This window comes from Pituophis catenifer, unplaced genomic scaffold (genome assembly GCF_029215685.1).
Source record: "Pituophis catenifer annectens isolate HBS135680 unplaced genomic scaffold, rPitCat1.0.hap2 SCAF_3, whole genome shotgun sequence".
NCBI classification, from domain to species: domain Eukaryota; kingdom Metazoa; phylum Chordata; class Lepidosauria; order Squamata; family Colubridae; genus Pituophis; species Pituophis catenifer.
The window spans coordinates 173,220,402-173,236,440 of NW_027256883.1; the positions used below are offsets into that span (position 1 = coordinate 173,220,402).

General features: G+C 34.8%; 1 protein-coding gene across 1 annotated transcript in view; it reads right to left on the minus strand.

Moving 5' to 3' along the window:
- Positions 1 to 16,039, minus strand: part of PLXNA2 (plexin A2) — a 420,814-nt gene that overhangs the window by 12,595 nt on the left and 392,180 nt on the right. Inside the window, exons 22-28 of the mRNA XM_070941568.1 lie at positions 14,761 to 14,827; positions 14,081 to 14,227; positions 13,226 to 13,385; positions 12,126 to 12,229; positions 4,073 to 4,172; positions 1,296 to 1,486; positions 297 to 466 (exon numbers count right to left, since the gene is read on the minus strand). Of these exons, the coding sequence (XP_070797669.1) occupies positions 297 to 466; positions 1,296 to 1,486; positions 4,073 to 4,172; positions 12,126 to 12,229; positions 13,226 to 13,385; positions 14,081 to 14,227; positions 14,761 to 14,827 (939 nt within the window). The remainder of the gene's footprint in view (positions 1 to 296; positions 467 to 1,295; positions 1,487 to 4,072; positions 4,173 to 12,125; positions 12,230 to 13,225; positions 13,386 to 14,080; positions 14,228 to 14,760; positions 14,828 to 16,039) is intronic.

The window sequence follows — 16,039 nt, forward strand, 5'->3', positions numbered from 1 at the left end:
AGTATGGTGGGCTCAATTGGCAAAAGAAAGTTCAGGACCATATTGGTTGGAAACATGTGGAAGAGGACTTCAACTTGCAATGGATAGACAATGGTTAAAATGATTATGATGATACACGCGCGTGCGCACACACACACACACACACACACACACACACACACACACACACACACAATATTATGGTGTGTCTTTTAGATTTCATACATTTACCCTTATTTATGTAGATATGATATGATGCTGCTCAAAGACTATTTTGATACAGAAACCATAAGTAAGTAAAACTGTGTCCCTCTTACCAGTTGCTCTTCCAGGTATGCCTCACATCAGTGTCATGGATGCCATGCTTATCTGCTTGCTCATCTAGGAAATCAAACATATATTTGATAGCCAGTGGGAGAGCGCTGCCTCGATGCACAGTACTGAATAAAGTCTCGAACAGGTCATCCACAAACTTTTGCAGTGTACCCTGATGGAAGTAGAGACCAAAGTATGGGTATTATATCATAAGTCATCAGCTGGTGCAAAGCTGCCCCCATTAATTTATATCCCTGGATGTGAGATGTAGCTAGTTAACATGTTACAGTATGTGATTGGAATGGGGGAATTATTACCTATGTAAGATGAGATAGTATCAAGTTAGGAATGAGGACAGTTTAGGGAAAACAACAAAAACTTTTGTCTGCATTATTTAGATTTTACCAAACATTCACTTGGATGGGTTTATATTTCATTTCATTCATTTCATTCATTTATTAGATTTGTATACTGCCCTACTCCCGAAGGACTCAGGGCAGTGAACAGGCACAGAATAAAACACATAAATACAAAAGTTAAAAAAATAATTAAAACCAAATTAAATAATTTCACCCGAGACAATTAAAATTCCCAATAATTTAAAAACAAATTAAAATTTCAGTTTAAAAAATTTAAAAGAAAGGGGAGAAAATTAGGCCAGGCCGGCCTGCTGGAATAGGAGGGACTTAAGAGAACGGTGGAAAGTGCACAGATCCGGGATCCTCCGTATCTCTGGGGGGAGCTCGTTCCAGATAGTAGGTGCCCCCACAGAGACATAATAATTATAATAATAATTATTATAATTATAAAACATTTGTTTTATAATTATAATAATTATTGTTACATGTAACAATTCTTATATTTATATAAGTATTATATTATTACAATTGTTTTACTTAAACATTGTTTTTATTATTAATATGCAATAAGACAAAATCAGCATAACAATATATAGCTAATGTTTACCAAAAAGAGATACAGGATCTAAGATTTGGGATTACCTTTGTAGCTAGCAGCCGTGTCAAATAGATCTCTGATACCATCTTACTTCCCCGATCACCTTCCTTCTGGTCACCATGGTCATGGTTTTTGACTAAATGCCAGACTTTTACTCCACTCTCTAGGTCAGGAGTAATCATGGGTGCCCTTGAACGAAGACTATCTGGGCTACCTGTGTACCGAAATGTGGAATCTGGGGAGAATGAAAAAAGAGGTTGGGAAGGGACAAAAGAAAACAGGCATAGATATATTTTGCGGGTTGATGTAGCTCTCTAACAGTGAATACAACTTCAGTTTATAAGGAAAGAAATAATTATAAATAACTATAAAAGTCCAATGTTTCCAAAAGCCAATCTTATATTTAGAACATTTTTGGTTGAAATATTTTTCAATGTTTTGTTATGTATTTAATCTGCTGACTGTAGTCATTCTTGATTCATTGAACAAAGCTTTCCTTACACAGAAAACTAAAACCAAAGTTTTCTGAACTATGATAATCTTGGCTTCTATACTGAAAATATATAGTACATGACTCAATATACCAGGCACATTATCAGAAATACATTGCCATGTGAAAAAAATTCTTGACTATCAAATACACATTACATCTATTTGATTTTTTTTTCATTTTCAAGCAAATGTTTCTTTCATTATGGCCAATTTAAACTAGTTTCTTAATTTTCTATTCTTCTACTTGGTGACAGTCAGATTAAGGGGATTTCCTTACATCAATAGGAGAATGAGTGAATTATTACATTTCAAAATTATTCAAAATATGAATATTCCTCTGGATGTAATTAAAAGGTGAAAGCACTGAATCATTCCATTTAAAAATGAAACTCTCTGCTAAAAAGTGATGCAAATGTAGACAGTAAATGCACACCTTTGCTTGATGTCATTTGTGCAACCAGAAGTGTCAATCCACATCCACAACAACTAAGTAGACACATGTTGCATGTTAATACTCTTTCACCTTTGACTTTGAACAGTCAAATAGAAATTTTGCTTTACAACTAATGTGCATCCTCAAAAGAAAAATCTTTGCCTGCTAATTTTACATTATAGGCATTTAATTTAGAAAATTTTGTCTTCGATGCCTTTGAAGAAATGCTTTATCAATTAGAGTGGAGGGCATTTTTTCCACTTGCAAAAATTGCCAGCCATATGGTGCCATAATTTTTCCAGCCAGAAAAACAAAACAAAAATTGCTTTTACTAAAAATATAAAGATACAAATGGACAAAATAACCAAATATAAATTCTCAAATTTCATACTAAGTTCAATTTCATTTTTTTTTTTTCAATAATTATATTTCCCTGTAAGAAAAGAAAAAAAAAGATTCAAAAAGATCTAAATTGAACTGTGGACTAAAATGAATAAAATGGAATTTAACAGTAAGAAAGTTCTGCATTTGGGAGGGAAAAAAGCAGGGCACAAATGCAAAGGCAGAAGACTGGCAATTGCTTCCTTACATGTGACAAACAACAACTGATGTCCTTGCTGAACAAGTCAAATATGAGTCATTAGTCCAAGTTAGGTACTAAAAAGTCAAACAAAGCATCAAAAAGAAATGCAGATATTCGAATTACAGGTAGTCCTCGATTTATGACCACAATAGAGCTCAAAATTTCTGTTGTTAAGCAAGACATTTGATAAGTGAGTTCTGCTCCATTTTACAACCTTTCTTGCCAGAGTTCTTAGGTGAATCACTGTAGTTGTTAAGTTAATAACAAGGTTGCTGAGTGGATCTGGATTCCTCATTGACTTTGCCTGTCAGAAGGTTACAAAGGTGATCATATGACCCCAGAATACTACAACTGTCATAAATATGAGCCAGTTGCCAAGCATCTGAATTTTGATCATGTGACCATGGGATGCTGCAACAGTCGTAAGTGTGAAAAATGGTCATAAGTCACTTTTTTCAATGCCAGTGTAACTTTGAATGGTCACTATTGTTGTAGGTCAAGGGTTATCTATAATTATTCCACTCATACCTGCCTTTGTCCTATCATATTTGGAATACTGTGTCCAGTTTTGAACACCATATTTCTGAAGGACAGTAACAAAGTGGAACAATTTCAGAAGAGAGTAGCAAGGTTTGGAGAGTTCTAGAAACCACTTCCTATGAGGACTTGTTAAAGGAAAATATTTAGCCTACAGAATATATAACTGAGGGGAAATGCAATAGCAATTTTAAACATTTTAAGAGTTGTCACATAGAAGGAAATATAACAGAGGGCAGGATCAGAACCAAATGGTTGAAACTATAAGAATATTCAGGCTAGATATCAGGAGGAATGACTGACTACTTGAGCTGTGAATTAGTCCTCCCCACTATTTTTGAATAAGGAAAAATAATATCTCTATATACTTAATATGATGCTTGTCTGATAATAACAATTTCAGGAGAAATTGCTTCAGATCAGTGATTCTGATACATGGACAGGTGGTGTCAGTGGGATATTCCCATTATTAATACAGCCAAGTTTTATAATATATAATTATATAATATATAATTCAGATAAGAGATAGAAGCAACTAGTATTTGTGAAGAGTTCCATGTATGCACTGTTGTTATCCTAATGTTTCAGACTGAGTTCAGTGCTTGAAAAAATGATTCCCTGTATATTTATAAAGATATGCTTCACAAGTCTCTAATAAAAACTGTAATAAAACTGCTAGCCACTTGACACTGGGTGCAATGATCAGATTAGGCCATTAATTTGAGAGTCATGTAATTAGAACCTTTATGTTTACATCATGCAACTTTCAATCTTACCATATCTGCTAATTGAGGTCCGTGATATGCTGGCAGAAGCAGGAATATTATAAGAAGAAGTCTGTTTAGGAACAAGGGCAACTACAGAGCGATCAGAGACCTGGTAGAGGGGAAAAAAGGCATGTAAGCAGACGGAACATTGCAAGGAAATGCAGCACTAAAACATATTCATACTCTACTGTGAGCTGAAAATGATGAAAGTTATAAATCTCATAATGAAGTGTTGGCAGGAACATATGGAATGCCATGAAGTGTCAGAAGACTAAGGAAAATGAAGGGTATATTTCCCTCCTGGCCTGTTCTGTCCCTGAAGAAAAGAACTGAGAAATGAAAAAACATATTGAAGGCATTCTCTGTCATTTTGATTTAAGATTATGTTTGATCCAATAAAAACAGAGATTCCCAAGAATTGTAGCAACCCAATTAAAGCAATAACATACTGGGAATAAAGTAGCTATAATAATGTTATGGATCATAAAAAATTCCTATTAAATCATTTTTTTTAATTTTTTATGAACTTCAGAAGTTTGATTTATAAAGGAACAAGTAATAAAATAATCTTTCAGGATCTTAAATGACCACTCCTACAAACCCCCCAAAAGGTGGTTGAAGATAAATCTGGAGAAATCAAATTATAAATGCATATTAATATTTATATTAAGACTTTGTTAAAGCAAAATGGCAATGTTTAATTTTACCGACTCTATACCTATAAGACTCAGAAAGCTTTTAACTAATCTTCATTAACAAACCTTTATTTATCTGAATTATATATTAATAATCTCTCAGTGTAATTGTGTTGCAGAAAATAAAATGGAAAAGTTTGGCTGAAATTGGGTGCTTATTTATTCAAGCTATTCATTAGTTATTAACAAACCACAATTTATCAGTCTGATTTAGTAATTTTACACATACAAATAATTCTGTAGGTTCATTTCTTGAAGTCAGTAACACGGGGGAGGGAGGGGAGCTTCCTTTTACACTAGAACAGTAGTTTGTATGAAAAAAAAAGATTAGTTTTAATGAGAAATATTTATGACATATATTTGAATGTAATATGAATATCTATTAGAGATGAAAATTGTTTTTTAGGATTTGAATCTTCATGTAATTTGTATGGATACGGTAGCTGGTTTTTGTACTTATTTAGTTTATAACTTCACCATCTATTACAATTAACCTTCAAGTGGTAGAGTTGGACACCAAAACATCCAAAGGGAGTTGGATTGCTTGTCCTTGGTCTTTCAAAAGCTTATTATATCCTCACTCTTTTTAGGTAACATATTAGTTCCCAACAAAGATCAATCTGTGAGGTTTTGGAGGTTTCCTGTGGGTTCCTTTGGTATGAGAACTAATAGTTATTAGCTATTGTTTTCAAACAAAAAAGTCACTTCTAAACCTTCTTGTTTAAATGGTTGTGGTTATGTTTGATTTAAAGTTGGAATAATCCAAAATAAATTAATTCCAAACATATATTACTTTATCAACTGAAACAGAATTGGACAAATATTTAATGTTTTAATTTTTTAGAATTTAATTACTAACTGTTTGACACCAGCATTGGCATTTTTCAAGCTTTCCTTCTAGAATTAGATTTGGGAGAAATTTCAGATAGCAATTGGAATGAGCTGTTCTAATTTACATACCCTAAAGTTATATATGAGAATGATGTGCTATAAAATGATACATTTAGAGAAATTGTATGTTGAAATATATGCACATTTTCATCTTCATTTGTTAAACAAATAAATAAAACACCCAGGCAGGCTCCTCCTGAGGAAGGATATTTGTAAGATTATTGCAATTCCACTTATCTAAATAAAATATAGTTCTAATTTTCTGGTAGAGTCAGTTACCTGATCTGATTTATCTTTTGGGCTGTCATAGGGCAAAAGAAGAAATCTGCTAGTTGTATATTTTGTGCAGCTTGGTGGGGTTGCATGGACTTTTCTGGTTTAAGCATGCATATAATATATTTCTATTGGTTCATAAACTCCCACTACAAAAGATCCAAAAGCCCCACAAAGTGTGAATCTATTTTGGACATTACTGGTTATCATAGTACTTTTAGAATGAGCCACAGCTAGCAATGGAACTAAAATGGATACAACACACTTTTAATCACAGTTACTCTCTTAAACTGTACACTTGGTCTTTCTAAGAAAAAAATATCTCTTGGTTCCAAATAATCACCATACTGAAGTTCTAGGGTGACTGCTAATTACAGTAAAATATATTATCTTGGCTGAGGATTATATAACAAACATCACTATTTATTATTTTGAATATCTACTCAGAAGTCTAACTCATTTTTTTTTAAATCACTAATAATTTGCAACTAGTATGTGTTAAAGTGTCACTTTGATAAAATTTCTATTCAAGAAAAACTAGGTGCTCCCTGCAGCTTAAACAACTTTGAGTTGAGCTGATAAATGATATGTTAAGAATAGATTGTGCACATTTAGTAGCAAATTATTTCTTTTTCATTCTCATGAAATAGAAACAGCTATTACTGTCAGCTGGGGCAACTGTCTGATTAATGTAGAGGGCAAACCAGGAGCACAGGAAAATACTAGCAACTCTGCAATACATGATCTAGGCAACTAGTACTAAAGAGAAGTTAGCATGTCTTAGTCCAGCATTTTGTTTCTCACAGCAGCCAACCATATTCTTCTAAGATGCTCTCAAATGGGGGATGAAGGCATATCTATCTTCTGCCATTGTTTGCCTGCAAGTGGAATTTGGAGGCATGATGTCCCTGGACTAGAGATAACCTTGATTTTTCAAGATTAGTCAGTTTTAGGAAGCTGAAATCTACAAATTTATCCAATCCTACTGTAAAGCCATCTGAGTTTAGTGGCCATCATCACGTATTGCAGTTATAAATTCCAGAATTAATTACCCAGTGTGTGAAGAGGGATTTTATTTTATCTGTTCTTAATCTCCTATCAATCAGTATTATTGGATGACCTCTGGTTCTACTGATTTGAGTGGGAGAAAATGTCACTCTGCCCACTTTCTCCATAGCATGTTTTATACCTCTTAATCCTGTTCCCCTGAAATCATTTTCCCCCAATCCCTTTCCTTCAAGCCTTTCCCCTTAAGAAAAAGGTTTTCCATCATTTTGGTTGCATCTTCTGCACTTTTTAACTAGAATTGAAGATAGTATTATAGAGCTGAGAGTGACATAAGGGCACTACAAAGTTGGCAGTTTTATTTTCAATAATTTCCTAATGTCCCCCAGTACAGAGGCTATATTTTCAAAATCATCACCCACTAGGCTGACATTTCCATTGAATTATCCACAAGAGCTTCACTATGGTATAATATTTAAGGTTATCCTCACCACAGAAAATCATTGACTGACTTTGGGCTAGTAATAGTCTCTCTTAGTGCAGTTCTAACATCACAAGTAAAATGAAGAGAAATTCCCATGTAAGAAAATTGTTCATTTATTACACTCTTTGCTTTTTGCTTAACCAGTTAATAAACAAAATACATACTCTTGGGGGCAAAAGGCTGACTCTGTAAACTGCTTAGAAAGGTTTCAAAGGCTGAAAAAAAAGCAAGGCGCAGAGCTAACAACCAACAAACCTGTTGCTAAAGTTCACCTCGGGGAACAGCTGATTGGGGGTAGTCCAGGAGGTCGATCCACCTGCCAATCAGCTTTTTTCTTATTTTTCTCCCCAAAAACTAAGGTGCATCTTATACTCCGGTGCGTCTTATAGTCCGAAAAATATAGGTAAGTCTAAGTGCTATTGCTACATACATACATACAATCCATAAAAGGACAGGTAGGTCCTCTTATCCCATGACATCACTTTAGTTTATTCATAGCCTTGGAAGAGGAACGTTTCAAAGACTGCTTGAAAGCTCTAGTATACAACACCAACTGGCCTACTGCCATCTATGTGCCAGGTGAGATTGTCAAAAAACTTTGAAACGTTGGTGAAGCAAACATTACATTTTGAGAATTTTCCTTCAGCAACGCATATTCTATTAAACGCTAGTTTTCTTTACTCTTTTTTTAAAAACTAATTTTACTAATTTACCTAAGAAGAAACATTGAAATAACTAGCTCAAGACTTCCTAGGTGGTTTTCAATTTGTTGTAGTATGACCAACTATCTTCAACAGCTAGTTCTTTCCTAAAACTTCAAATATTCCAGTTAGCTTAGTGATCAGCTCACCTTATTACAGCAAGGGTTAAATCTACTTTCTGAGCTCTATGTATTCTTTGCTTCACCCTAATCAGTACCCACAATTGAAAATTCATTACATTCTTCTGCCCTACAATTCTTGCCTACACAATGTTATTTGCACGTGTAAAAACACTGAATCCTTGGGAAATGAATTTATCAAACAGTGAATTTCTAGGATTGCAAAGGTGACTAGGAGTCGGTGACTAGGAGAATCTAACTCAATTATTTGTTGACTGAGTATAAATAAACTTGATCGAGAATTTCTGAGCCCTCATATATCCTTGTAATGGGCACAAAAAAAGCTAAGAAAGAAAGAAATAGGAAAGATGCTTAAATCTTAAGTGGAGGTTAAATCATATTTAACTTGGTTGGATATACTGTTAACAAAGATGGTTAAAGATTGCACTGGATTTTCATAAGTGCTTTTTTATAACAACAGAGTGATTTGCTTCCTTATATTTAAGGTAAAATTGATAATGAATAAGAAGAATTGAGCAGTCATTCCCTCTATTCAATGAAACAGATTTGGCAATGTTGATTTTAAAAATGTATAATTGAATGCCATGGTCTTGCCTGGCTTTTCATATCATTTATTTAAAATCAGCATGGCTATTGCTTAACTGCTGTGTAGACATGGATAATCTGTGTTTCTATTTAAAGAGGGATGTTGATAATTTACTTGCTAACCTTGAAAATGCAACTTTCATGCCACATAGTACTTAGGTGAATGCCAAGAGAGATATAGGGATTTTAGAAGCCCAGAGCACTAGGACAAGTAGAATAAAATAGTTTGGGGAATGAATAGGAATATTGTAGTTGGGACAAATTTAACTTCACAATGGCTTTAAATTTTTTTTAAACCCTATTTTTTTGTCCAAAGGTTCTTTATAAGAGAGGAGAATTGTGGCTTCCTTCCCCATGTCCATGTACTGAGCATAAATGTCAGCAGAAAGACTATATTCAAGATCTGTGCAAAGATCCAAATCAGAGAAAGTCTACACATATAGAAGTCTATATCTCAGTTTTAAAAAAATGTATTCATGCCTAACTGCCAGCCCAGTAGGTAGACCAGACCAGGATATCAACACCAGAGGAAGGCTGAAACTACTTTAATGAGACTGGCTATAACAATAAAATCTTGAAAACCTGATTTTGTCATACCCCCTTCACCATTTTATTATGAAAGAATTAGGAAAGCATCTGCTTGAGATATTTCCAAACTTTATACAGATGCTAGGGGCTTAAAAATAATGTTTAGGCCCCTTTTGTCCAGTCAACAGATTCCAGTGTATCTCTATCTAGGTCATCTTTCTTAATCTGTGCACTAACCTACAATCATTGTGTTTGGGATCAAAAGCAAACAATTTTAGAAGGAGGGTCAAGAGGACAATTTTATTCTTTGATAATTTTATTAAGATTCTTTCATGCTGGATTGTGTAAAGATCAAGGGTGATTGTGCTGTAGGTTAAAGGTGGCTAAATAACATTTCAGATGTTCAAATCCAATTAATTTATCTGGCAATTGAAATGTATTTGCTTTCATCCATGTGAAGGTTTTTTTTTTATAGTAAATGGATGTTTTCTTTGGATAGGAGCTAAATTGAAGACGTACATAACTTGACCTGGAGCCCATGCACACTTATGAGATTAACTAATATTTCATAAAGGACCAAATTGTAACTAAATTGTTCCACTTTGAGGACACTGTAAAATGTCCAGAAGAATCAATAGATACACAGTATTTAGATTCAAGCAGAACTAATGATTTTCTGGGTATGATCTCCTATATAATCAGACTTAACAAAAATCACATATCCTCTTTATATTGAGTTCTAAACATGTGGTTGAGGAACAATCAATCTCCCATTCATTTTTATCCTTAAAAGAGTTAATAAATAGGAGACTAAATGAATACGAATAAAAGGTTTACTCATTAAAATAACATAATTAGGATTTGTAGTAGGGGCCATGTCTACTCTTTGTAATATTATTCATCATGATGATTACAGATGTACTCCAGACCTGAGCAAGCCAGATAGGACTGGCTGATATTGATTCTGAGAATTGGCAACATATCATCACTAACATCTTTTGATGCCATAGTTGTTGCTTGTTTAATCAGAAAGTACGAATTTGTGTGCTATACTGCATATTGGACTACATCCAAAATGAAAGGTGAAAGTCACAAATTTTCACAATATGGAGACAGTGTCATATAAAACTGGCATCTCTTCCTAAAAGCAGCTTTCTAGGTGGCTTTGTGGAAAATCATTTGCACATGCAGCTTGATAGCCTGGAGATGTTTATTTTGACTGTTGCTTTTTCCCACCTCACAAGGAAAAGAATATTCCATAAAGCAGTCACTAGGGCAAGAAAGCCTTGTCAAATGTAGATCCCTAGCAGATGAGACACACAATATGCCTTCACTGCCAGATATGATGGGAGAGGCAGATTTGATTAGGGAGAAGCAGTCCCTCAGATAATCCAGCCCCATGTCATGAAGGTCCATCTGGGAGATGACTTGAACATGTCTGGCTGTGATCAGAGGCCTCAATTTAGTCACAAGCCCAGCTGGTATACTACCCAAAGCTGTTCAAGAACTCTTCTAGACATTACTGCACCAGCCATGAGGGGTTGTGAGCAGAGGTGGGTTTCAGCAGGTTCTGACCAGTTCTGGAGAACTGGTAGTGGAAATTTGTGTAGTTCAGAGAACTGGTAGTAAAAATTCTGACTGGCCCCGTCTCCATCTATTCTCTGCCTCCCGAGTCTCAGCTGATAGGGAAGAAATTGGGATTTTGCAGTAACCTTCCTCTGGATTGGGATGGGAATGGAGATTTTGCAGTATCCTTCCCCTGCCACGCCCACCAAGCCCACCAAGCCACACCCACAGAACCAGTAGTAAAAAAATTTGAAATCCACCACTGGTTGTGAGTATAGGAGGACTCCCAGATTGCACATGAAGTCTATTTGGTGCAATGCAGCTCTGCCCAGCACCAAAGATGGCATAGTCCTAGAAGTAATACACAAAACTCAAAGCCTTTCCATCTTGCCTGGGTTCTGCTAAAACCTGAGATTCCCCATCCAGAACCACATAGCCTCCAGGGACTGGGTAAGACAGTATTGCTTAATTGGGCATAGAAATATTCTTTAAAAAACCATACTGTTGACCTGATCAATATACTGACTGCAATGATGAAGTCATCCAGTGGACACATGTAGATGCTGAATAGAAGAGTATTGAACCCTCAGGAGGTGGCTGATATCACATCCTAAGGACTTTGGCCACTTCCTTACTCCCAGCAAGCTCAATCCAGTCCTAGATTATGGGATGATTCCTTCCAGGCTATCACCTTATCAGATCTGCAACTAGGCTGGTGTCCAGTTCTGAGAAAATCTGAGCAACTGTGTACAATATATACTGAACAAATTCCTCCACATGCCCATGCAAGAAGTTCTCTGAGCTGAAAGCCAGTGTCTCTGAAGGTCCACTGACAAGATACTGCTATTGAGATCAGAGAAATGGAATGCAAATATGGTATAAAACATCAGTATTGGGTTACACGTTTGCTGCCTCTTTAGCTCATCTGCATATACTGTCTGTTTTAGGAACACAGCTGGCATTTTTAATTTACTCAATTTACAGGTCTGCTTGTTTCAGTGAGATGTGCATCAGGATGGTTTTCCTTTTTAATATGTGAACATGCTGAACCATTCTGATTTATCATCTAAATATGCCTCTCGCTGCCTGTCTTATTAGAAAAGATGCTGAGAAATTAGGTTTCAGGTATTCCCCCTCCCCTTTTGTCCACTCAACTGATTTCTGTGGCCTGCATGCTAGGTTTTGTTTGCCTACCTGATAATGAATCAATGTGTTTAACCGCTTCCAGTCACCCTCAATCTTGGTTGTGATGTCTTCATCCTGAAGTACCACACGTGCTATTCGGCCTTGGCGCCATTCTAAAGAAAGGGTAACAACAGACTCGTGAATCAAATCAGAAGCCTAGAAATCTCATTGTGGGAATGAAAATCTCAAAATACTTATCTTTCATAAATAAATAAATAAAATAAATAAATAAGAAATGACATTCAACAGCTGTTTACTCCTTCACAAATTCAGTTGATGTTTTCTGGTTTCAACAGATGGGATTGAGGAGACTGACCCCAATATTTCAGAGCGCATTGCAGACAATCTGTTGTACTCTCCCATCTATACTAAAAACCTTCTGAGAGATCTTAGAGAATTAGGCAGCATCAGAGTAGTCAAATGTATATACATTAATTACATTGCTTACAGCTGACTCTACTCTTGTTATACTGTACATTAAACACACAATCAAAATCATGTATTATGGGCACGAGAGGGAAAACCTTTACCTCTGAACTTTTCAATTATTAAATAAATAAACTTTACAATTTATTCTGGGTTTTTTTCCAAGTAAAAACCCTTCTTTATCTAAGCTTATTTTTGTATATATATAAAATGAGATGGATCAGATGACAAAGCTGAGGATTAGCCCTTTCCAATTGCTTCCAATCCACACTAAGACCTTATATGTTTAATTTAGAATAATATAAGGATTGACTGTACTTATGCAATTATCCTCTTATGTAGCTTAAATCTGAATCAAACCAAAATTGATATATTTTGTGAATAGTAAAGGAAGAAGAAACAAAGACCACCTTCACAGTAAACAGTATGTATATCTACATTGGACCATCCTTCATTAATCTTACCCCAATAAGGACAGCTACATTTCTTGTCATATATAGACTACAATTTTTCTATATGTAAAATATAAATAAATGCAATAATACTGTAACCAAATTCATAGTTCTATATGCAGGCTATTTCTTATGATTTTCCATGGGTTCCTTAAATATTATGACCCCTTCACAGACAGAACCCAAACTCATATATTTCTCTCTGTTATCACAGAACAAACAGATTCCTACCCAAGTCCATGTCAACAGCTCGAGGCCTTTGGGAATATGGAACATTTTTATATACTGCATCAAGAATCTTCTCCTTGACTTGTGTGATAGTATCACAGTTAAGCACCTTCACAGGAATCTCAGGGCTATTTTCATTATCAGGATTCACACAGTTCAAGATCTAAAAAAGCAAAATAATTAAAATGGGAAACTAAACTTGGAAAAATTAGGGAGAAACCATCACCATTTAATCATAGTAATGATTAGAAATAAGCTAGAAATATTTTACTGTATACAGCTCCAACAAGAAAATTTAGAGTGCTATATTAGTGTTACTTAGATTGGGAAAATAATTGCTTACGTCACATTAAAAAAAGTCTTGATGTAGAAATAGGAGGATATAAACTTCATTGAATTTGCAAAATATATACACAGAAATAGACTGTCACTGAGTTGCCTGTATATTTTCCCAAATAAGGATAAAATTTGCTTATATGATGTGAAATACACAATACTTTGGGATAATTTCAGTTATACATAGAAACAGCAAATAAAAGTATGAAAACCCCTTGACAATTAGGAATGTTGGGTTTCACTATTGAAATTAAGGGGCCCTAAAGTATAAGACTTGGTTTTATTTATGGATATCCTCAGTAAAACATTCCCTTCCTCACTTGTTCTAAGGAAGTCTCTCTGTTTTGATGTTTTAAATTGCCATATATATTTCTTCACGAGAAAGCCCCACTATCAGAGAATTTTGGAGGTATCATGTAGATTCTTGGCTTAATACATATCAGGGAATCAACCTTACTATATTTCACATGATGATCAGCAGGTGATGCTAGCATAAGCTGTTTAGAGAAGACACCCACTCACTAGTGTTTTGTACTCGATCTGCTGTCTAATCAGCTTGTCTTCACTGAGGGAATAACGTGCTTCCCCTGTAATAGCATCAATTGGGCCTTTCTCCATCTGTTGCTTGATGGCACAGTACAACATGAAGAGTGGTTCTCCAGCACATTCCTGGTTGGTAAGGAAGAAAAGAGAATTTACACATCAATAAAGAGATAATTTATTCAAGAAAAGCTAAATGTTAACATTGTTTTACTTTAGTTTTTTTTTTTTAATCAAACCATTCAGACAATTCACTTTTTTGTTGCTCCAAATAATATGCTAATTTTTGGTAGCATTTATCAAAAAAGAGAAAGGAACAGAAAAGATGGATTTTTTTAAAAAAATCTTATCATTTATTCTACTCATTTGTATCAGGTAGTCTTATGTAACTAAGCCCATTTTATTGTTCAGTTCAGTGAGCAAGCACTTGAGGAACAGCAAGTCAAATACACTATTAATAGTATACTCAATGTATTAATTAGTATCAGTAGTAAGCCAATTAAAAGGCAGTTTTAAAAATTAACTATGTATTGTTTTGCATATTATTTCCAGCCTCTGGATTGGATTTTCATCATCCCCTTCAAAAATTAAATATAATCAACAACGCACAAAAAATATGGAACAAGTAAAACAGAATCAAGGGTAAATGTCTGGCTCCTTACCTTTAGAAATTTGTGGAGTAAGAAAGCAAACCAGTTAGTCAGCATCTTCTCAGCTACAGACTCTGTCCTGAGAAGAAATTAGAAATTGTTTTGTCTATATCTATAACTGAAAAAACAGGTAGTTAGTTATTCTCTGCTCAGTAGCCTGTTCACTGCTCATTTTGGAAGAGGATTATGAAAAGATGAATGTATTGTAAAGTATGGGTTCTGATAGAATTAGCTTAACTTCTTCCTGCCCTTTTTGCTCTCTCAGAATTTTTCTTTTTGCTTTTGAAAGCTTGCAAGATATGCAGTCCTTGACTTACAACCACAATTGAGTCCAACATTTATGTTGCTAAACAAGACATTTAAGTGAATTTTGCCCCATTTTCTTGCCACAGTTGTTAAGTGAACCACTGCAGTTGTTGAATTAATAACACGGTTATTAAGTGAATCTGGCTTCCCCATTGACTTTACTTGTCAAAGAAGTGATCACATGACCCTAAGACACTGTAACAGTCATAAACAGTCAGTTGCCAAGCATCTGAATTTTGGTCATGTCACCATGCTGCAATGGTGTGAAAAACGATCATAAATCACTGCTGTTGCAGTTTTTTTCAGTAATTTATAACAGTTAGGATAGATTCTTGTTTTTTGAACAATCACTAAATGAATTGTTATAAGTCAAAGAGTACCTGTACTTTGACTAGTAATATTTGACTGCCAAGTATCCTTCCTTCAAATATATACATCTACAATGGATCACTGGAGACCAATATAATATAAGATTTCAAATGAGAATGCATCTTCTCTTCAGTTTCAGAATTTTTCTTTTTAATAAAACTTTTTAATGAAACAATCAAGAAAGAAAACAGGCAAAGGTTAACTAACACAAAGCCTCTGGTGCTTCCCCATTTCAGACACAAAGCGTTCATATAAGCATAAATATACTCCACACATTCTGACAGCAAAAATAAATGAGCTATCGTAAAAATTTATTTTTTAGCCACATTATGCTACACACAACAGTGTTAGAATATTTAAACCTGTTCCATTTTACTCCTGCACATTTTTGCTTCCAAATAATCCCATTTTTGCATTATGGGATCCCTGGGGTGATGATGATTCAGAAGAATTCCAGGTTAAGAATAGTTTTAATATCCACACACCAAATCCAAACTTGAAAATTCATATGGATCTCTACTGAAACAGATGAGGAATCCAATTTATAAAGTGATCATTGTAAGCTCTGGTGCCCCTGAATATTCACAGATCTCTAATTTGTGACACTATTTTAAAG